This window comes from Tursiops truncatus, chromosome 10, assembly GCF_011762595.2.
Source record: "Tursiops truncatus isolate mTurTru1 chromosome 10, mTurTru1.mat.Y, whole genome shotgun sequence".
NCBI classification, from domain to species: domain Eukaryota; kingdom Metazoa; phylum Chordata; class Mammalia; order Artiodactyla; family Delphinidae; genus Tursiops; species Tursiops truncatus.
Genome location: NC_047043.1, coordinates 34,854,517 through 34,877,230, shown reverse-complemented (window position 1 = coordinate 34,877,230; position 22,714 = coordinate 34,854,517). Strand labels below are relative to the sequence as shown.

The following is a 22,714-nucleotide window of genomic DNA, read 5'->3' as shown; positions in this document are numbered from 1 at the left end:
GGCTAGATAGCCCTTATTGGGTTAAGAAATGCCCTCATATTTCCAGTTTGCTATGTGTTTTTGCATGAAAGGATGTTGAAGTTGTATCCAATACTTTTTGAATTCCTGCCATATGCTTAGCCTCACTCTGCCTCTGTAAGGCAGCCTGGAGGCATATTAGACATGGGCCGTCATCAAGAAGCCAAGCAAGTCCCCAGTGGGGACAGTGGTCCTCACACAAATCACTTGGGTTACTTGTGACTTTGTAGAAGAGAAGATGCAGCAGAGAAAAGATAAGAGTGTGGACGGGGTTGGGAGTGGCAGTAACCACACAGCTGAAGACTTCATGGCCAGGCAGGATTTGAGTTGGACCCAAAGGATTTTCAAGGTTATAGGAAAGAAGGGCATCCAGAGGAAGAAAGACAGGAGCATGGTCCCAGAGCTGGACACATGCCTGAGGTGTGCTTTGGCCTGAGAACCGGGGGTTGTGGAGCAGAAGTGTCGGCCATTGTGCCAGGGCGGGCCCTGCTTTCTCCTGCAGACACCTGCACTGTACCCGAAACTACATCCACCTGAACCTGTTTGCATCCTTCATCCTCCGAGCGCTGTCCGTCTTCATCAAGGATGCAGCCCTCAAGTGGATGTACAGCACGGCCGCCCAGCAGCACCAGTGGGATGGGCTCCTTTCCTACCAGGTGTGTGGTGTGTCCATGGAGGGCCTGGGGAGGGGGTGGACAGTCCATGAAAGTCTGTCTCCCCCACCCCACCCAGGCCTGGTACAAAGAAAGGCAAGAGCTTCCCAGGCCTGGTCCTCAGGGAGCCCCCAGTGTGATGGGAGAGGCAGGGAGAGGCTGTCCACGCTGGGGAGCCCCCAGCCTAAGAAGGGAGTTACTGCCCTGCCCTTAGGGAGTTCTGTTTGACTCAGGCGAGTGGTTTTTGGAGACAGACCTGGGTTTGAATTCCAAGCTAACTTTTAGGCAAGTGATTTAACTTCTTGGGACTCCAGTTTTCTCACCTGTGTGGGGATAATATTAGTTTCCTCCATCCAGGGTAGTGAGGATCCGATGAGCTAAAGCAGGTCAAGTTCTTAACACTGGCTCTGGCTGGAGGTTGTCAGCTCTGTCACCCTGCATTCACCACGGCAGGATTGCAGCTGGGGCGACTGGGAGCGGGGTTGAGAGAGGCAGGGGCAGAGCTGTTGTCCCCTGGGGACCCTTCCTCTGCCCCCAGGACTCTCTGGGCTGCCGCCTGGCGTTCCTGCTCATGCAGTACTGCGTGGCGGCCAACTACTACTGGCTCCTGGTGGAGGGGGTGTACCTGTACACGCTGCTGGCCTTCGCTGTCTTCTCCGAGCAGCGCATCTTCAGGCTCTACCTGAGCATAGGCTGGGGTAAGGCCAGCTGTCATTCATTTCACTCCCCCGCCCTGACTGAGCATGGGGGGTGGGGGGATGGGAGACCCTGACCCCTCTTGGAATTGCTGCCTTCAGGCTACCCCAGGAGGCCAACTTGGTACTCAGAACACACTGCTGGGCCAAGGTATGGGGCCCACTGGAGAACCCCCTCCTGGGCACAGGACTCGCTGCCCATGGCGCTGTCAAGCCATTGTCCCCCATCCCCACGCCTTTGCCTGACTCTCCTCCCTTAAAGGAAGCAGAGGCCTTCACCCGATCTGGCCAGATACACGATGCACACCATTGGCTGTCATGGCACCGGCCTCAAAGATCCCCGCTGCCAAGACTCTTTGGGGATAGAGCCCCACATCCCGTCCTGGACAACGCAGCCCCTGAGGGAAATGGAGGGTCCTGAGCCTCATGGCGGGGGGTCCCTGGGGGTGCGGGCTGAGGGGCCATGGCTCTGTCACGTCATGATGAGAGGATGGCTCAGAGGAGAGCCGAGTAAGGGAGGGGGGTCGGCCGGAAGCCAGCTGAGGAAAGGGTGGACCCTCGATGTGCCTGGAGCCCAGCTGGAAATGTTCTAGCCGAAAAAGTCTGCCAAGAACCATTGTGTCTTTTTTTTTGCTGGAACATTTCTGGTTGTGCTTCTGCCTCTCGCCATGTGGGATTCCGATGAGAACAGGGGTAGGATGGGGCAAGAGCTGAGACACCCACCCTAGCGGCCCCTCACCTCCACTTCCTACCCTGGAAGCAGATGCAACAGCGCTTCCTCTCGAGGGGCCCACGGTGCCCATCCAGGATGGAGCCAGGAGCGGGCCCGTCTCTGGGCCTCCCACACCACAGGACCTGCCTTCCTCCTCCCGCTTGCCACACACTCACTCACTCACTCCTCTTGCCTGCCTCGGGCTGCCCCCTGACCTCTGGGGACTTCCATGCTCCTCCCTTGATGTCCCCTCCTGCCCCTGAGCCTCTGCAAGGCTGTGCCCGGTCCAGCCCGCCTCCTCGGGAAGCTGCCTCGGGTTGCCTGGCCCCTGGCTCTGTACTCTGTCTGGCCCTCTCGGTCTCCCTGTCCCTGTCCTCACACTTCATCCCTTGTTGCTGGTGCTCTTAGGCTACTTCATACTGTACGGCCCCATTTAGAGTACCTTGAAAGGGGCTTTCACGTGATCAGTGTCCTGAGGGCAGGGCCTTACAGACAGAGCAGGCGTTGGAACCAGGCCTCCCGACTCCCAGGCCCTGGGCCCCATCGCCTGTCACACAGGGTTCTCTGGCCTGCACTGCATCTCTTTAGCCCCTGAGGGCCTGGTCGAGCAACCTCAGGCCTCTGCACAGGTGGGCAGGTGGGCCTGGCCTCTGCACACAGCTTCCTGCTCCTACCCATCCTCCCTCCTCCGCCAGGGCCCAGCCCTTCCCTGCTTGGCCTTCCTCCCCTCCCAGGGCTCTTCGTCCTGCTAGGGCCGTCAAACAGGCAGTGGGCAGCTGGAGAGCCCTGCAGCCAGCTAGGGGTGGGGGTGGAGTTAGGCCACCGAGGGGAGCCCTGGGAAGGCTGTCCTCAGGGTGGGGGAGCATGTCTGTCCATTCTGGGAAGCAGCATCAGCACTGTAGTGCTGTCACCATGGTGACCCAAGGGCAGGAACAATCTAAGGGATGGTGTGATGTGTGCAGAGGCATGTGGGTGGGTGGTGGAGGGTTTGGGGTGGGGGGCGCAGTGTCTCTGAGTAGGAAATGGGAAAGGGGGTGCCAGTCCTTTCCCACCACTTCACGCCCCAGCTTGGGGCTCAGAGTCTGAGGAGGCAAAAAAGGGCAGGACCCAGGGGACACCCCACTTCCCAATCATAACGTTCTTTTCTTGAGGAATTGGGATGGGGAGATAGAGAGAGAGACAGAGGGACAAAGACAGAAGGACAGAGAGAGAGACTCACAGAGTGCCCAGAACTCTGTTGTGATGTCAAGAGGCTTGGCCCATGTTGGGATGCTCAGGAAACAACTTTTAGCTTCATATGCAAATGTAAGAATTAAAATTAGGACTCTGACACGTTGGGGGAATCCCCGAAAGGCATGTCAGCTTCTGCTGCTGTCCACGGGCGGCCGGGTGCCCCCATAACCCACCACAAGGAGGCTGCACAGGAGGGAGGCAAGTGATGGACGAGGGAATCATTACTTCCTCAGAGCCACTTCTGTGTGTCTTAGCTCAAGCTTTTTACTCCAGCCTGTCTTGTTGATTTTCTAAACAGGCAAAGGATGAACCCAGCAGGGAGTGTGTCATGTTTGCAGGCAGCAGAGTGGTACCTGCATTTTTTTTTTTTTTTTTTGGCTGTGTTGGGCCCTCGCTGCTGCACGCGGGTTTCTCTAGTTGCGGTGAGCGGGGGCTACTCTTCGTTGCAGTTCGCGGGCTTCTTGTTGCGGTGGCTTCTCTTGTTGTGGAGCACGGGCTCTAGGCGTGCGGGCTTCAGTAGTTGTGGCACGTGGGCTCAGTAGCTGTGGCTCGTGGGTTCTAGAGCGCAGGCTCAGTAGTTGTGGCGCACGGGCTTAGTTGCTCCGTGGCATGTGGGATCTGCCCGGACCAGGGATTGAATCCATGTCTCCTGAGTTGGCAGGCGGATTCTTAACCACTGCGCCACCAGGGAAGCCCTGTACCTGCATTTTTAAAGACTTTGTTAAGGAGATGCTGATGAATGAATGAAGTTCACCAGGTCTGGCTGATAACATGAGTGTGCTCCCCAGTCCTGGAGTGGGGTCTCAGAGGAAGGCCAGCAGGTGCCTGGGGATGTCTAAGATGGAGGTTTCTGGACGTGTGTGTGGCTCAGGGTGTTGGCATGTTCTTGCCTGGACAGCTTCCCTTCTCTCATTGATACACTGACCCACTCACTCATTTGTTCATGCATCCGTTCTTACTGGGCCTCTTCTATGTGGCAGGCTCTGCGCTACGTGCTGGAGCCTTTGCAGGCCATCTGCCTCTTGTCCAATCTCATGAAGGCCTGTTACTAAAGCATCATGGATGCTGAGAGGTCAGGGTTATATAAAAATAAATGGCCAAGGAGAGAGCTATCTGATGACAGCGCTGGTCAGCCGTGAGCCGCTCTGCTTCCCCCAGCTGTCTGCACCGTCAAGCACAGTAGCTCGAGGCGTACGAGCTGCTCCGTAGCTACTGTTGAGTGGACATCCGTGTGCTGATGATGTGGGTGATGGTGATGGGAAAGGCAATGAAGTGGGTTCTGCCCTGGAAATGTGCTCCTGGGGGAGACCCCTGAAGCCACACATGTATACACATGGACCCCCCACCACCACACACACATCGTGTCCACACCCCTTAACATGCACGCTCTTACTAGTCTCAGACACCCACATCTCCATCCCTGAGAGGCACTGATAGAGACAGGCTGGAGAGAGTTGGTGCGGAATGCCATCGAGGGTGGTGGCATTGTGGTCCTGTGTTCTAGTCCCACCTGTGTCCTCCTAAGCTGCCTATCCATCTTCTCATCTGTCACACAAGGATGGACAATCCAATTTTAAGTCAACAAACACATATTGAGCTCCCAGGTGAGATGGGCGCTGAGGCTCTGGAGATGAATGAGGCTTTGTCCTCAAGGAACTGGAAACCAGTGTATTAGTTACCTATGCTGCGTAACAAATGACCCCACACTTAGCTGCTTAAGACAGCAATTATGTCTCCCAGTTTCTATGGTCAGAATTCTGGGTTGAACTGAGACGTGTGCCTCGGGCTCAGGATCTCTAAGAGAGGTGCAGTTGAGGTGCAGTTGAGCAGTTGAGTTGAAACCAGTGTATTAGCTACCTATGCTGCGTAACAAATGACCCCACACTTAGCTGCTTAAGACAACAATTATGTCTCCCAGTTTCTATGGTCAGAATTCTGGGTTCAACTGAGATGTGTGCCTCGGGCTCAGGATCTCTAAGAGAGGTGCAGTTGAGCTGTCAGCCAGGGTAGCTGTCATCCCAAGGCTTAACAGGTTGGAGAATCCACTTCCAAGCTCACTGTCGAGTTTGTTGGCAGGAAGCTCAGGTCCAGGCTGGCTGTTGGCTGGAGGCCTCCCTCCCTCACCACAGGGGGCTCTCTGAGTGCCCTCATGACACAGCAACTGGTGTCCCCCAGGGCAAGTGATCAAATTAAGAGAGAAAGAGCCCAAGACATGCCTTTTATAACCTTTGAAGACCGTCTTTTATAGCCTAACCTCAGAAGTGACATGCCATCACTTCTGCTGTACGTTATTGGTCACATAGACCAATCTGGATACAGTGTGGACCGCACCTGGGTGGGAATACCAGGGGTGGGGTGGTTGGAGGCCATCCTAGAGGGTGCCCACCACACCATCCAGCCTCAGCCATGTGGGCAGTGTTGTGGTAGCTGTTGTTACTGTGGCCACTGTGCAGTCAGTTGGGCTGTCAGCGTCAAGGACAGGGCTCCTGTCCAGGCTTCTGCCCAGCCACATGCAGGGGCGTGGGGGTAGGGGCAGGAGCCTGGAGGGGCTTCAGTGCCTAGAGGAGTTGACTGAGATGGACAGGTGGGCCGATGCAGGGGTGGGTGGCATCAGAGAGTTGGCCTGTTCCCACCTCGTCCAGCATGTCCTCCCTACCCCACTCTTGGGCCCCGTCTCTCACTACTTTGGTGTCTTTGTCCTTGTGTCTCAGCCAGGACCCTGGGGGCCAGCCCTGACAGTGTGCCTGGCCCGCGGGAGGGGGAGGGCTATGAGGAGTGTGACGTAGCCCCAGCATGGTGGGGACCTCTAAGGAAGACTCTGGGGTGTTGGGGTGGGTGGTTCCTGCCGCCTCTTCTCCGAAGCACCCAGACCAGCCTAGTTCTATACCTGCCAGAAAGCATGGCTTGGGGCCAGGCAAGGAGAGGGGCTGGAGGCGGGAGAGGCCCTGGTAGGAGAGGCCTCTGGGTGTGCCTAGTGGTGGCTCTGGCCTGCCAGCCCCTCTCCCCCTTCTCTCTTTCCCTCTCTCCTCTTAGGTGTTCCCCTGCTGTTTGTTATCCCCTGGGGCATTGTCAAGTACCTCTATGAGGATGAGGGGTGAGTGTCCTTCCTGCTCTAAGGGGGTGAGGGGTATGCTGAGGTCCCTGTCCTCAAACCCCATGGGTTTCCTTGGCCCCTGGCATGTGCAGCTGCTGCCTGTTGGGAGGGTAAACTGAGGGACCAGGAGCTAAATTTATGAATTTAGTTCTCTAGTCCCCCTCCCTCCCCCTCCCCGGATGGTACGATGCCAAGAGTGCTGGGTCTGTGGGGTCCATGGTACCCCCTGCAGGTTTTTCTGTAATAACTGTGAGTGAAACGTTTCTGTGATTTTGTGTTTGAGGCTGAGTACACACACGAGTGTGACTGTAGGTTAACGAAGGGGCTGTGCGTGTCTGTGTGTGTGAACGTGTGTTCAGGACTCAGTGTGTGTGTGAGTCCTGGGACTGGTTGTCGGGTAGCTCCTGACGGCAGTGTTTGTGTGGGTCTGTGTGTGTCACTTTGCATGCCCACGTGTCTTTGTGTGCCCTGTGCCTGCACTGGGAGCTGGGGGGGTCTGTGTGTCCAGCCGGGTGCCCGTGTGTCTCTCCGCTCCAGCTGCTGGACCAGGAACTCCAACATGAACTACTGGCTCATCATCCGGCTGCCCATCCTCTTTGCCATCGGGGTGAGTGACGCTGTGGGGTGGGAGTGGGAGCTGCTGTGGGCCTGGGGGGCACTGGGCGGAGGAGGGGGGAGAGAGGGTGTCTTGAGAGGGCCTCCAGCCGCCCTTCCCTCTGCCCTGCAGGTGAACTTCCTCATCTTTGTCCGGGTTATCTGCATTGTGGTGTCCAAACTGAAGACCAATCTCATGTGCAAGACAGACACCAAGTGCAGGTGACGTAACTGAGCTGCCTTTGCTGGGCACCCTCAGCCCTTCCTTCCGGCAGAGTCAGAGATCCTGGGGTGCTGAGCCTGGATCCCTACATGATCTTTCTTCCTCCACCCAGGCCTGGCTTGGGACCCCAAGCCTTGCCCTCACCTCTGTACCTGGGCAGCTCCTGGGCCTCTGGGGGTCTCCACCTCTACTTCCTCCCCTCCAGGCAGCCTGTCCCAGGGTATTCGGTGGGGGAGGATGTCTGTGACCGAGATACCAGGGCTTGGTGGGGGTTGGGGGCACAGAACAGGGAGAAGAGTCCACGGGAGAGGTCCGGAATGCCACCTCCACCCTGCCCCCAGGCTTGCCAAGTCCACGTTGACGCTCATCCCCCTGCTGGGGACCCACGAGGTCATCTTCGCCTTCGTGATGGACGAGCACGCCCGCGGCATGCTGCGTTTCATCAAGCTGTTCACAGAGCTCTCCTTCACCTCCTTCCAGGTGACCTCGAGCCTGGGGCCCCCCTCGAGCAGTTCCAGGGTGGGGATGGAGCAGGGACCAGCCTGTGTCATGCAGCTAGGCAGCCTGAGGCCTGGGGGGAAAGTGGCCCTTACGCAAGTTATGTGGTTGGAGCAGAGCCAGAGTCCCCAGGTATGCTGACACCCAGGACAGTCTTCTCTATGAGCACATTGGACAAGAAATCTTCCCGGATGTCGCCGAGGGCACCCAGCCTGGCATGGCAACCGCTGCCCACTGGGCTGCTAGCTGGCAGCAGGTACCCTGCCAGGTGCTTTACACACACTGTGCAGCTAATCCTAGCAGAATCCCAGGAGGTGTGCAGGACTATCCCATTTTCCAAAGGAGGAAACTGAGGCTCAGAGATGTTAAAATGAGATTTTCCAGGTCACATAGTTTCCAAAGCCAAGAATTGACCCTCTCCACTAGTATTAGATGATGCTGAGGGGGTGTGAATGTCAATGGGGGTGTAGGAATATAAGGAACTGGCCCCAGCTCCTCAAATGTCTTATGGGATGTCCACGAGCATGTGGGTCCACGCATGTGCACACACACAAATGGATCACAGGCCTGGAGCACTGGGGCTCCTGAGTGAACGAATAGGGCCAGGCAGGGAAAATTCCGTGTGATCAGAGGCGTACTTTCTCAGCTCAGGCCTCCTCCAGGAGCGGGTGGTCGAAGAACTTCCACAGTTTCTGGGCAAGGGGTCTTCTCATTCTTCCAGAAAGGAAAGGAGAAGGAACCCACCACCCCCATTTCTGGGCCTGACTGGGCTGCCCAGTCTAAGGAGGGGGATGTTGGGGGCAGAGCCCCAAGGAGCTTCAGACTAGGCCCGCCTGCCGGGCGCCTCCCTCCCCTCCCTCCTGCTGACACGACTCTTGTTCCAGGGGCTGATGGTGGCCATCTTGTACTGCTTTGTCAACAATGAGGTAAGGCCTGCGGAGGGACGTGGAGCCCTGGTGGGCTGCTACCAATGGCCGTCCTGTGGCTGTGCAGTGGGGTTCTTCAGTCTTTGCAGCTGAAATCCTTACTCACCCCACTGAGGCACTGGAGTGGAGGAGGCACCTTATCCCTGTATGGTTTCCTGTGCCTGGGTCTCTCCATCTCTCTCTCTCTCTCTCTCTCTCTCTCTCTCTCTCACACACACACACACACACACACACACACACACACGTACGTGCAGGATGCCCTAACCATATATGAACTTGGGGAAGACCCAGCCTCATGTTAACAGGGTCTTGAGTGAACAAGTGGTGGTGACTGTTACAAGTCCTTTGAAAATCACCATCTCATGGACTTGTCCCTGCCTCCCCGCAAAAAATATCGCTGCCAAAATTCTGGTTTCGATACTCTCATTTCTCACACATGAGAACGTTGAAGATCAGAGAGTCAGAGGCACACCCCAGGTTTGGCCTGGAAATAGTGCAGAGTCAGGATTGAAATGAATTCTGACTGGAAGGAGAAAGCTCCCTTCTGTGCGTGCAGGCAAGGACCCTGTCCAACACGGGAAAGGGACCCTGTCCACCATGGGAAGCCACCCGTGGCTTCCTGGTGGCTGGGGTCGGGGGAGGGGGTTCTTGCTGAGCAGATCCCCAGCTAGCCTCACCCCTTGGGCTCTCCCAGGAGACCCCGCTCGGAGCGCCCAGAGAGCCTGCCTTGTTCAGGCACATTGCCCGGTTCCTTTCAACCCTCCGCAGACGCCTCAGGCCCTGGCTCCTCCAGGCCCACGGACAGACATGTCACCATCACTGGGTCACAAAAACACACGTGGCTCCTGGGCTGAGACCTCTGTCCATAAGAGCTGTTCTCCAGGCCCAGGGTTGCCTTGGCAATGCGGGGTACTTGTGACCCAAGGAGAAAAGATGGCCCTGGCATTGGTCCTGCGTGGCTGCCAAGGCCTGCGCCAGCTGCCACTGGGCAGGGAGTGGGCACAGGGGAGGGGAGGCCTGGGGGGTGGCTTTGCTGTGGCTCTTGTGACTCGGGAGCCTGAGTGCTGGTCCTGAGTTCTGCTCCTGCCCGGCTGTGCGACCGGGGCAGTCACCGCTTCTCTCCCCAAGTGTAAATGCAGGTGAATGAGCTTTACCAACTCAGCCCAAATCCCAGAGCCTGGCGTGGTGCCCGGCCCGAGGACATCAGAGGCAGGAATGAGGGTGAACTGAGGGTGAGGAGGCGTGCTGACAGGAGTGCTAGCACAGGGGTCCAGGATTCATGTTGTCGTCTTTGTTGTTTCACTGTGAGAGCTCAGTAACAGAAGAAATCCAATGTCAGGTGCTCGTTTAGTCAGTCATTTATTCATTTGGCTCATTTAAAACAACATGTATCGGGAGTACCTGATACATGCTGGGCACTGTGCGAGGTCCAGGAAGGAAGGTGTGGTCCCGGCCCTCATGGTGCACCTCCCAAGTGTGGGGGAGAGGGGGAGACATGGCCAGAAACAAGCGTGGCCTAGAGTCATGGGCGGGGACTTCCCTGGCGGTCCAGTGGTTAGGACTCCGCGCTTCCAGTGCAAGGGGTGTGGGTTCGATCCCTGGTCAGGGAGCTAAGATCCCACCCGCCGCAGGGCATGGCCAAAAAAAAAGAGTTAAAAGAGTCATGGACGGCAGGAGACCAAGGGTTAGGACACCGGCTTTGGAGTCAGCCCAGATCTAGGTTCAGGTCCTGGCTGAGATTGGGAGAAATACTTAAATCTCTGCACCTCAGTTTCCTTACCTTTAAGCAGGTTTCTGTGAAAGTCAATACTCTGTGGAGAGCGCTGGGCATGTTGTAAGCGCCCTGTGAATGATGGTTTCTAATGACAATTGTCATTACGGGGGCCACAGCAGAGGAGCAGGAAAAGTGCTGAGGGAGAGGGAGGCAGAAGGGGACACAGTCCTGGTCCTGTCCGACTTCTTGCTGGTATCCGTGAGACCTCTCCAGTCCCCGAGGTGGCTTCCCATGGGTGTGCCTCAGTTTACCATCTCTCTCCCCACCTCCCCAGTGAAGGGCTGTGCCACGAGACTGGCCTGCCTGCTGCTGCACAGGCAGAGGCCACCACCGGCCTCGGGTGTCCTCATCCTAGCTGTCAACACACGCGTCACACACTCAGCCGGGTATCGAACTGGCACGGAGCAGGGGGGCCATGGGTGGTGTCTACTCAGCCTCCCTCCCTCACCCAAGCCTGGGCTTGGTGACGCTGCCTGGGATACTGGGGCCATCCTGGCAGGCAGGCTCTGGGCCATCTCAGCTTCACTCAGTTCAGAGAAAGTTCTTTTAAGGAAAGGCATGTGGCCACGGCAGGCACCCTGCTGGGCTTAGCTAGATGGATGGCAGCCCTGCAGGAAGAGAAGCGGGGTGTTTGCACAGGGACTGATGGGGCGTTGGCAGTGAGCCTCTTACCCACAGCTGCTGACAGCTGGCCGTCCTGGTGGCTGGGGCCTGAGAGGGAGAGTCCAGGCCCCAGATACCCTGATGTGGGGAGGCCTGGTGGCAAGGCGGCGGGGGTCGGCGGGGGGGCATCAGAGAAGCTCTGGAAAGCAAACATGGGCACATCCCCTGATAGGGCACTCCAGATGCCCTGGGCTGGCTGTGCAGGTTCCAGCAGCCTGTCTGGGGGACCAGCATCATGGGCCATCACAAGGAACCACGGCATTGCCACAAGCCCTCCAGTGACTTGGGCTCTGCAGCGTTACTTGGTTTGTATCCTTCTGCTCCCACAACCTGGTCCCCAAGCATCAGCTCTCTTGAGAAGGCTTTTCCTGATGGGGACGCTAAGCCCAGCAAAGCAGGGATTCTCGTTGGTTGAACTCACCTGGGCAGCACCCACTGTGGGTTGGGACCAGTTCCTGGATGGGATTAGTGCAAATCCAGGCTGAGAAGCCCTTGTCCACAGCCCCCTCTTCACTGCTACTACTAGTTCCAGCCTCATTCTCCCCGTCTCCTCTTCCTCCCCCACGAGGCACTGGGGCCTGGATAAAAGCCCTTGGGGAGTTTAGAAAGGTCTGGTGTGGACGCCATGAGGGGCAGGGAGGGCTGTCCCTCTTCTCAGTCACCCAAACTGAAATCAGCAGAGTGCTTGCTCTGAAGTCAGATTCTCTCTTTTCCTTTTCTTCTCTCTCCCATCTTCCGTCTCCTCGCATCTCTCTGTCACTCCTTCTCTTCCGTTAAATAATACTGTGATGGATTGTAAAAGGTACTTAGCCGAGTCACAGAGTTTAGAGATGGAAGAGACCAATTAGATCATCAAGCCCGGCTCTTTCCCGAGAAGCAGCAGAAAATAGGAGACAACAATAAACAATTTTATTGGGATATTAATTTAGGCGCCCGGAGGCCTTGACTTGTGTCTCTTAATATAATGCGGTGGATTTTTTCTCTTCCCTGCTAATGTAATAATGGGGCCATATTGTGGGTTGGTTTGCATGATGGCTTTTTCTTCCCTCCTTCTCCAACGGAAGGTCCAGATGGAGTTTCGGAAGACCTGGGAGCGCTGGCGGCTCGAGCACCTGCACATCCAGAGGGAGAGCAGCATGAAACCCTTCAAGTGTCCCACCAGCAGCCTGAGCTGTGAGGGCACAGTGGGCAGCAGTGTGTACGCAGCCTCCTGCCAGGCCTCCTGCAGCTGAGACTCCAGCACCTGCCCTCCCTGTGGTCTCGCCGCCGGCTGGGCAGCCATCCCAGGTGGGAGAGACCCTCCTGGGGAACGGGGGAAGGGGGTGCAGGGGGAGCTGCACATGCACACACACATACTTCCCTGCCTTCCCTCCCTAAGCCCATCAGACAGGCAAATGGGACCTGTGGACACATTTTCTCCGGGGAGAAGTGGCCTGTTAATTTGATCACTGTGGCGGGCAGAGGAGAAAAAACGATTGCTGCTAAAACGAGGAGGATTTCTTCCTGTTAAGTCACAAGGCCCCTGGGGTTCCCCCGGACTCAAACTCAAGGTCAATGGCTTATTAGTGGGACTGGGGCTTGTAAGAGGACACGGCTCCGAAGGAGGCGGATGTAACCTCCGCCAAGCACGGAGCTTGGGTAACGCCAGCCACCCCCGACCTGCCTCCTCGTTAAGGGAGCCCGAGCACATGTCCGGGTGGCTCGTTTCCCTCATCTGGGCCCTCATCTCTCACCATTCACTGCCCCAGCGGGTGGTGTTGAGAATGCACGTTGAGAAGGTGTCTGAAAGTTTTCTTTTCTGGTCCTTCCTTCTTCCCTGGATATTTGAGTTGCTTTGGTGCCTGCGCCCACCATGCCCAGGGAACCAAGGCAGGGCCGCCGCCCAGGAGTCCAGCCCTGGGTATGAGCTCTGAATACTATTCTGGAGATGCTCAGGAATCCTGTGGGGCTCACCTAGGGGACTTCAGGAATGTCCATGCTGGGGGTGTAGACTACTCGCTACTGTTGGGAACCCGGAAGGCAGAGAGAGATTGCCTCCTCCTCTCCATGGATGTGCTTTTTACTTGTGAACAGATAGTGTATCTCGCGTGGGTGTTTGGGTGCGCCCTCTTAACTTTAGGGGATGTGACCAAGAAGAGACTCTTCTGGGGACTCTACCAGTCCCCACTGTGACCGTGCAGGCGGGCTTCCCCTGCCCTTTGAAATTCCCCCGCTTGGGAGCTTGTATGTACTTTGCTCATTCTTCTCTGTTGCTGTGACTAGTCTGTATGTGCACATGTGCAACTGATTTCCCCCACTACATACTAAATCACTAAGTCCTAAGTCACTGGTGGTTTTGATGTTGCTTGGGGTTGTGGGATAGATAATGATTTGACTCATCCATGCTTTGGGCTACTGAATGTTTGCCCTGCCTCCAGCCTCATCCCATAAATAATGAGCATCGGAGAGGCTAGAGGGAGAAAACCTAGCAATCCTGCCCCAGCCACAGGGGAAAAGCAGACATGTAGCACCACTGCAGAGACCGAGACAAAAGGGGAACAGCCGTACCCCAGAGGCTGGCAATGGAGTTCATGGATGTGGAACTCAGAGCAGAAGAGAACTCTTGGGAGTCCAGACCTTCTGGGAGGGCAGAAGGAGACTCTCTGGATGAGTTCCTTTATGAATTGATCTTTCCCTCCTCCTTTTTGAGTGGCGGGGACCCTCCCCCAAAGCCTCGTGCCAGACACATTCTCCTCTGCCCCTCAGAAAGGCATGTGATGTGCAGGGAAAATAATAATGGGACGTAAAACACATCAAGCAGAAAATTTCTTATACTCCGGCTTCAGTGAAGTGTTGTGTCTCTGTTAATAGGGAAGTGGAACCTCAGGCTAAAGAAAGGATTTATGAAGACTGCCTCCTAGACTGAGAAAATGTAGACAGGTGGGGGCAAGGACAGTCCTGCTTCCCCAGAATAAGGGCAAACTCCCTGACAGCCATCTTGCATTTGCTTTTCTCTTCGGGGTGGCGAGTGCGGGGGGAGAAAAGTGCTGGTGGGCTGATTGGGGGGAATGCAGCTCTGGTGCCAGTGTTTCCATTTTGGATAAAGTGAAAACATTTGAGAATCATTAATACGCTACACAGCAACAAAGAAAGGGACCGATTGATATTATCTTCAAGAAATAAATTTTTGAGGGGAAGAATTGTTGGGAGAAGGTAGTTAGGCACTTGAGACGCTCAGACCATTTGGTTTACACTGTAAGTTCTTTTTCCAGTTGGTACTGATTCCTGGTTTCAGAATGCTCATCACACCCCCCTGCCCCAAGCCTTTTAACACCGAGGAACGGTTTCCTTATCGGATACATACCAGATGCTGAATTGAAGAAATATTTTCTTTGCTCCAAGACCTGCACTATTAATATTCATTTGAGTGGCAGTACACTCCCTCCAAGGCTATTCCCAAACTCTCCTAAGCTAAATACAGCACTCTAACAGATCTGGGAACTATCGAATGCAATGTACTCAGAAATCCCGCTAGCTGTTTCCATGCCTGGCCATAAGTCTGGAGCTTGCGGAGAACACTCTTGCTTGCCTCTGTCCTGGGGGTACTGTCACTGACCCGCAGGATTAGGTGTTTTGTGAGTTGTGCAGTCTGGTCGCATTACTGTCATGAAGAGAGGCTGAGTTCAGCACTCTGGCCAGCTCCCCCCTGAACTTGCAAGGGGCTTATATCATGTCAACTCATCTTTTCATATGAATCTTTGGAGCCACTAAATCACAGAACTGAGACAAACCACTTACAAAGCAAAGTTGCCTTCCCTTTAAAACAACTTTCCCGATTTGCAATTGCCTCAATGCAATTTATGCTGAAGACTACAGCAGTGGCGTTCTCAGAGACTCAGAGCGGGGAAAGATCTTGGAGATCGCTCTGCTCTGGTCTAGAGAATTGAGGAGGGTAGCTTGCAGAGGTGATCTGCCCAAGGTCACAGTGCTAGATGGTGGCTGAGCTGGGCTAGGACCCAGGCCAACTTCCACCTCCCGGTCCAGTGAAGCCTCTGGAAAGGATAGGTGAAAAATATAAATGGCCATTCAAGACACTCGAAGTGAAAGTTGGCAGTGTTATCTGGAGTTGCAGTTAAAGAGAAAACAGCAGCAGAAATAGACAAGTCAGATGGCACAGGTGCCGTCTCCTCAATGATTTATACCGCTGAGAACAGGGGGAGGGTGTGCTTTACTACCTACTCTAGTACCTCATTCATCCTTGTCTTAAAATTAAGAAATGAAATGCATCAGAGCACATGTATACATAGAAACAGCAAGTGAGCGTTTTTTTTAAACATCTTGAGGTATAATTGCTTTACAATGTTGTGTTAGTTGCTGCTGTATAAAGAAGTGAATCAGCAACACGTATATATGTATCCCCATATCCCTCCCTCTTGCGTCTCCCTCCTCCCTATCCCACCCCTCTAGGTGGTCACAAAGCACCGAGCTGATCTCCCTGTGCTACACGATATAAATGAACATTGTGGTACATGACTTTTTTTTTTTAACATGACTATTTTTGAATTATGGTTTTCTCAGGGTATATGCCCAGTAGTGGGATTGCTGGGTGTATGGTAGTTTTATTTTTAGTTTTTTAAGGAAACTCCATACTGTTCTCCATAGTGGCTGTATCAATTTACATTCCCACCAACAGTGCAAGAGGGTTCCCTTTTCTCCACACCCTCTCCAGCATTTATTGTAGTTTTGATGATGGCCATTCTGACCAGTGTGAGGTGATACCTCATTGTAGTTTTGATTTGCATTTCTCTAATGATTAGTGATGTTGAGCATCCTTTCATGGGTTTGTTGGCCATCTGTATGTCTTCTTTGGAGAAATGTCTATTTAGGGCTTCTGCCCATTTTTGGATTGGGTTGTTTTTTTGATATTGAGCTGCATGAGCTGCTTGTATATTTTGGAGATTAATCCAGGTGAGCCATTTTTGACAGCAAATCCAGCACTCTTTTGATGGGTTGGCTTAATGTTTTTCTGATGCATCTGTGCTTGTTTGGGAAGTTGTACTGATAGCCACACATAGTGGACAAAAAGAACCTAAACACCTGACCCTCTTCTTTGCCTCTCTAGTGCTCCCTGAAGTTGGAGACGACTAGCAAACTGGGCAACTTTAGCCTAGCAAAGATGGCACAGCCGCCACGGAGGGCAAACACAGTCAGTTCACATCCAAGTCCCAAAAGGCTTGGTCCCCTCATCGGTGTGGGCCATGTTTCAGCAGCTGCTGTCCCCATTCCCTCCTGTTTCTTCCAGAAGCAAAGAACACTGTGTGTGTGTGCGTGTGTGTGTGTGTGTGTGTGTGTGTTGTGTTGTGTTGTGCATAGCAGCATAAAGTTAGGAGATGATGAATCCAGAATCATCCCACCCACTGTGAAGGTCAGGGGACCGCAGAGCCTGGGGCAAGGATGGGTGGGGAGCCTGAACGATAGATGCTTCCTCTCCATGCACAGACAGGGCTCCCATTATTGCTAATGCCTGCGACGTGCTCAGGGAAGGCAAGATACACTCCGAAGGGTTATCTTCCCTCCACTGAATTGATTCTAATCTACAGTGCGGACCCTGCTTTTGGTTCCTAAGAGCCAAACTCTGTAAAAAATATGTCAGCTTACTCTGCTAAGACAGCTATATGAATGACATGCTAAAACTCAACAGAAACCAAATTAGTATCAACTCTTTTTTTTCCTTTTCACGGCTGCAGCGAATTTTCTTGACGGGAAAAAAATGACCCAATGTGAGAAACTCCTGCAAACAACATCACCTTGTCCCTACGGTGTTACCTGCTGGCTCAAACCAGCTCTCCTGCCTCATGCCGAGGGCCGTATCAAGGAAGCGTTGTTAAGCAGTATAATTTCAAACACTTAAAGCCACAGTGTGTCCACAGTATCTATAATTATTTCTGCTCTGGATACAGATTGGCAGGAAGCAGATAAGCATAATCATTTTCCAATTAACTCCCCAAAGTCTTTTGGACTTGGCCTATACCTGAATCTATCAGAGGAGAGAGTTTTCTCTCTTCCCTTCTCCCACCCTCATTCCAACCAGTTTTTCGGGATCTCATCCAGCAGGGGTGCATTTGTCCCCTGAGGCATCCGACCTCCTCCCCAGCCCCACATTTACCCCCTCTCACCTCCCATCCCTGAGGTGAGCTTCCCACACTTCTCCCCCAGCTGCCTCAGTAAGAGGTGACCCTGCCAGGTGTGCTGGGAATGCCGTGCTCTTGGCTGTGACCAATTTCGGGGTGCAGCTGAGAGTGAGGCGTTGCCAGGGCTGAAGTGATGCCCCACATCCCACACTCTGGCACAGCGAGGAGCATTGCAGCCAGCAGTGTGGATCCTAACTTACATTGGGGTTATGCAACCTTGCGGATGGGGCCTGTCAAAACTATCAGTCATCAGTCAACCCCGACAATCTAGCGTGACTAATTATCTCTGTGTCAGAGCAATCCAGGAGAAGAAAAACATATACAAATGAGAGTGTTTGGATTTGGTGGGAAAAAAAGAGCTCCCAGCAAAGTATGGAACATACAACAAGTTAGGGTCTAGGCTTTCCTGCAAGGGGAACCAGTGGGGGTGGTCAGGAAGGGGCAAGATTCGCAGCAGACAGACAGACAGACAGCGCTGGATCTTGCCAAATGGTTCACGCTTTACTTCCAAATCTGCAGTTCCTCTAAGCTCCTCCCACTAAAAATAATCACACCCTCAGAGCAGATAAACCTGAACATTCGTTTTGGAGGGGGATTGATGGAGAGCTTAGGTGCACCAAGAGAGACGCGAGCCAAGCTCTCAGGAGGGACAAAGCTGAATTTTATCTTCAGTGCTCTCGGGGGATGTGTGCGCTTCATGAATGTTTAAACAAGATCATCTTCATGTGATTTCTTAATGCATAAATTCATGTAAAATATGACCTGCGTCTATAGGTAGCAAATGTGTATGGTGTATAATTCCTTGTACAGATGTGAATGGATTCGGGCTCTTTCCTAATTTGCCTTGTAAGTCAAATAAAAGCCTGTCGTTACTGTGTCTCTCCTGCTTTTCCTTGGGAGGAGGTTTTCTGCAATGTTGACCCAAGTGACTCATGGTGCAGTGGGAAAACACAAAAGATGCCGTTTCCAGCCCAAGGGGGGGAAGAATCCTTGCTCATTACTCATATCGTGATTTTCACCTTCAAAGCACTTACCAAGTACTAACTTATCCATCGCAGCCTTTGTGCAGGGGCTGCACTGTCATTTAATTAGGGAAGTCGGGTGGTCGAGTGGCTTTTACACAATGACTGAAAGCCATATATGGATGGGTATTTAATTCCACTCATTCATTTGATCTCCTGTCTAAATGAACTCAGTCCATTAAATCCATCTTTTAAAAAATGCTATAAAAGCACAAACCTTGTGTGCAAAGCAGCCACAGAATCTGAATGGAGCTGCCACTAAGAGATTCATCTTCAGAAAAATGAACTTTTCTCCAGTTTTAATAATCGCACGCTCTCCGGATTTGCAACTCACTCTCACGGAAGAGCAGAGGAATTGCAGGTTCTCCCTAGTCCCTCCACCATTTCAGTCACCCCTGTGTGAAGATCACTGTACTGTTCTTACCTGAATGTCTCCTTAAACACACCTCTTTTTTAGACAAGCTGTGGGAATTGTTCCTTTCAGACATAAGAATCATAATTCTTACTCTGAGAGCAAACTACAAATACAGCCAATTCCTGAGACATGCCGACAGAACATCTGCATTTTGGTTTATCTGTACCCATCCTGCTTTCAGCTTCATTCACTCCCCTGTTGACAGTCTCGCCTTTCTGGGTCCTCATTCTTCCACTCAGCAGGAGCAGGATGGAGCCAGGAGGTTTCTTCTCCCTTCCCCACCTCCAGGAAAACACCTGCCCAAACCAGTAACGACCGCCACGTTTGTACGACATATGAGTCAGATAGAGGCGACCTCAGGGAAAAAGGTGCACTGCGGCTTAATGGGGCTTAGCCCCAGCCTGAAGAAAGGGTAAGCGGAGCTGCCTTCTCTGCTGAGGGCCAGCCACGGAGGAAATAAATGAGAATTGCTGGCCTCCAAACTCACCCATGTTCACACGCGTTGTAAAGCCACATTCCAGGGACTGATGCCCCACCGGTGTGAAGGATCTCACTCATATGCCATGTGTGTTGACATTCCCAAGGGGTCGGAATCTCCCCCCAACCAACCCAAAATCTTCAGTCACTGTCCTCTCAAAAGCCTATGCCATAAATGTGCTATTCAGTGTCTTTCAATCTCTCTCCACCCTCCTTCTTTCCCTCCCTCTCTCTCTTACACACACATTTCTCTACAGAGAAATACTGAAAACAGGTCTCCCTTACCAGAAATAGTGGGGAAAAAAACCCAGCAGTACAAACTGGAATAGATGACAAATGTAGCCGGAGAGTTGGAGAACATAGGAAAATAGATTCAATATGGGGACAAGGAAGGAGTAGAAACTGAGTGTCCTCAAAGGTGGGAAGGATAGGTGGGAAGGAGGCGTTGAAGAGGCCAGAACATAAGCAAAGTGAATAACGAAAAACAGCAGGCTGTTTAAATGTGAAAAAGAGCTGTAGTGAAAGAGGGGAGGAAATTGCAGAGGTAGAAAAAAGAATGAGAATTACAAGTGGCGAGCCATAGCGGGCCAAGTTGGGAGCCTGTCTCTAGTCAATGTTATTAACTCCTTCTTCCATAAATCTGAGCTCTTCCCCTGGAGAGTTCTCTAATCCCAAGCTGTGATAGATTATTTTCTTTGGTACAAAGGCTCATTTTAACTAACATAATGATTTTAGAAAGAGAAGAAGACCCACAGCCTAGAGCAAATCCAATAAAAAAAATTTTTTTCCCCACTGATATCAGGACTCCAGTGTTAGAATGAATTAATGTGGCTCTTCCTCATGTAGGACCAATAGTCCTCAGAATTTATTGGTGTTACAACCTCCAAGAATAAAATCAATAGCTGAGAATTATAAATGCTGAGCAGTCCCATGCCAAGGGATGCGAAGCTCTTTGGGGCTGAAGCAGGCTGGTAACACCTGGAGGGGATTGGTAAGCAGTTTTTTTTTTTTAACTTTCCCTATCTCTAGGGTGAAAGAACAAGGACTTGAAATAATGTTTACAGAAGCCTTTTCAGTGCCAATGACCTAAGGTGCAATTAGAAACACAGTTCAGGACTTGGAAACATAACTACACAAGTTTAATAGCTACAACAAAAAGACCATGGCTACTCTGCCTTTTAGGTCCAGTCTTCAACAATCTAGAACCATTTATGTACATTTCTGGCTTAAAAAGACAAGTGTTTTAATGCCATACATTTTGCCCTCCAGAAAGTTTCAGAACCTTCAAAATTCCTAGTAACTTGAATTTACACTTATATTGAACCCCACTGGTACCCACCAATTAGATGCCACTTTACAATGAAATTACCCTCAAGTTCTTTCATCTTTCAAATCCTGGTATGGGAGGCAGAGAGTGGAGAACCAAAACGCAGGAGACACATACCCAAGTAAAGGCATCTCACTCTGGTTATGCTAAATCAATGTCCTTCCAACAACATCCTTTGGAAGGATAGTTAAAAGTAGAGTTGAAAAGACATCTTATGTGCATTCATATTATATAAGTGAATCATGTTACATTAAGAACACAGTATAATTCTTCAGTATAATTTCTTGGCAATCAAGAAAAACATCCTTAACACCACACTTTACATAAGGTATTTACAAAAACACCTTCTTTTAGAAACTGGTAAAGATCGTGAAACCTGCCAACCAAAGCATGATGGAGCCACAAGTCCAGAAAAGATGCCACATCATAGAGTCTTAGCATCAGCTGCCACCACAATTCTTTCACATTCTCCTGGCCTTGAACTCCGTCTGCTTCTCATATACAGCCCCTCTTCTAGCAGGAGGGGTCCCTTGCCTTTCAGGCACCTTCACTGGGTTAGTTTTAGTGTCACTCTTTACATCAGAAATGCAACAGCTCTTGAGATACTTTGCATCCATGGTGTAGACCCCTTGAGAACACGCCAAGTCACCCAAATTCCAGTACTGGAGTCATCTCCATGACATGTGGCACACACTCTCTGCATCAGCCACCCACATGGAGAGACCTTGTTCAGCTGCACTTGAAGTGGTGCACTAATGCAGATTTCCTAAGGTTACAGCAGGGAGGTCACGGACACCTGGTGTGGACTCTTCAGGATCTGACCTCTCTCTCCTCCCTGGGGTTGCATCCTCCAAAGCCATCAGATCCTGACATTAATTTCCTATCTGATCATCTCCCAATTCCCAGCCTTGCACTGACCAGCCTTGTGGCTTCCTCTGCTTCTGTGAAACAGGTAAATCATCTAGGAAATTCTCTTTCCATAAATAGTTCTTTGAAAATTACACATGGGGCAGAACTTATAATCTATATGAAGAGCCAAAAGAGCCAAATACATTATTTTTTTCATGGATGGGGATCTAGAACAAAGCAATTCTTTCATATCGCCCTGTGCCAATCCAACATATAATACATTTGGCACTGCCAAACTCAGTCTAAATCTCAGGGGAAAAGTCATGAGAGGAATACAATAAAAACAAACTCTGCATAATAAAGCTATTTTGGGGGCTTCCCTGGTGGCGCAGTGGTTGAGAATCTGCCTGCTAATGCAGGGGACACGGGTTCGAGCCCTGGTCTGGGAAGATCCCACATGCCGCAGAGCAACGAGGCCCCGAGCCACAACTACTGAGCCTGCATGTCTGGAGCCTGTGCTCCGCAACAAGAGAGGCCGCGACAGTGAGAGGCCCACGCACTGCGATGAAGAGTGGCCCCCGCTCGCTGCAACTAGAGAAAGCCCTTGCACAGAAACGAAGACCCAACACAGCCAAAAATAAATAAATTTAAAAAATAAAGCTATTTCTGTCCATAGAGATTGTTCACTGTAAATGGACTGCTACATGTATAAAAAAATATTCTGTCTATAAACACATATGCTTTTCTCTAGGAGTTACCAAAATGTGATCAATATTATTAGTAAAGCAACTAAATGAAGAATTTACCATAGGAGAGAGGAGGAGAAAAAATGGAGATATGGGAGCAGAGTTCTGTTTTAGATTGGGTTGTCAGGGAAGGCCTTTCTGATGACATAACGTGAGAGACCTGAACGGAGTGGGGGAACAAGTCCTAGGATCATCTGGGGAAGTGAGTTCTAAGCAAAAACCCTAAAGCAGAAGCCTATTTGGTGTGTTAGAGCAGGAGTCAGTAAACTATGGCCCACTACCTGGTTTTATAAATAAAGTTTTATTGGCACACTCATTTATTCACAGCATTCTATGGCTGCTTTTGCTCCACAATGGCGAAGCTGAGTAGTCATGACAGGGATAGTATGCCAACAAAGACGATTTACAGGCCCTTTACAGAAAAAGTATGCCAAACCCCCACGTAGAATGAACATGAAGGAGGCGAATGTGACTAGGAGAGGCAGGCAGGGGCCAAGATCACTTAGGGTCTGGTAGGATAAACCCACCTAAACAACCACCCACCAAACAAAAGACATGTCTCCAAGGGTTAGGAGTGCAGATATCATTGACAAATTGGGGTTCAAAGGCTTCTCTTCACCAATTC

The 22,714-nt window shown here is 52.0% G+C and overlaps 2 protein-coding genes across 5 annotated transcripts in view; one reads left to right on the top strand and one right to left on the bottom strand.

The window, feature by feature from the left end:
• GLP1R (glucagon like peptide 1 receptor) overlaps positions 1 to 18,302 on the top strand; it is a 37,776-nt gene extending 19,474 nt beyond the window's left edge. Inside the window, exons 6-14 of one of the 3 annotated variants that reach the window (XR_012334471.1) lie at positions 521 to 674; positions 1,210 to 1,369; positions 6,345 to 6,405; positions 6,943 to 7,012; positions 7,133 to 7,221; positions 7,564 to 7,702; positions 8,605 to 8,646; positions 12,148 to 12,370; positions 16,810 to 18,301. Coding sequence is in view for 1 of the 3 variants with exons in the window: in XM_073810768.1 (XP_073666869.1) it covers positions 521 to 674; positions 1,210 to 1,369; positions 6,345 to 6,405; positions 6,943 to 7,012; positions 7,133 to 7,221; positions 7,564 to 7,702; positions 8,605 to 8,646; positions 12,148 to 12,315 (883 nt within the window). In the remaining 2 variants the exon portion in view is untranslated. Of the gene's footprint in view, positions 1 to 520; positions 675 to 1,209; positions 1,370 to 6,344; positions 6,406 to 6,942; positions 7,013 to 7,132; positions 7,222 to 7,563; positions 7,703 to 8,604; positions 8,647 to 12,147 lie in introns of all 3 variants that reach the window. The other 2 variants (XR_012334469.1, XM_073810768.1) reach the window with 2 other exon arrangements.
• Positions 11,971 to 22,714, bottom strand: part of SAYSD1 (SAYSVFN motif domain containing 1) — a 38,574-nt gene continuing 27,830 nt past the window's right edge. For both annotated transcript variants that reach the window (XM_073810769.1, XM_019949885.3), the window contains one exon: positions 11,971 to 12,195. The gene's annotated coding sequence lies outside the window, so the exon portion shown is untranslated. The remainder of the gene's footprint in view (positions 12,196 to 22,714) is intronic.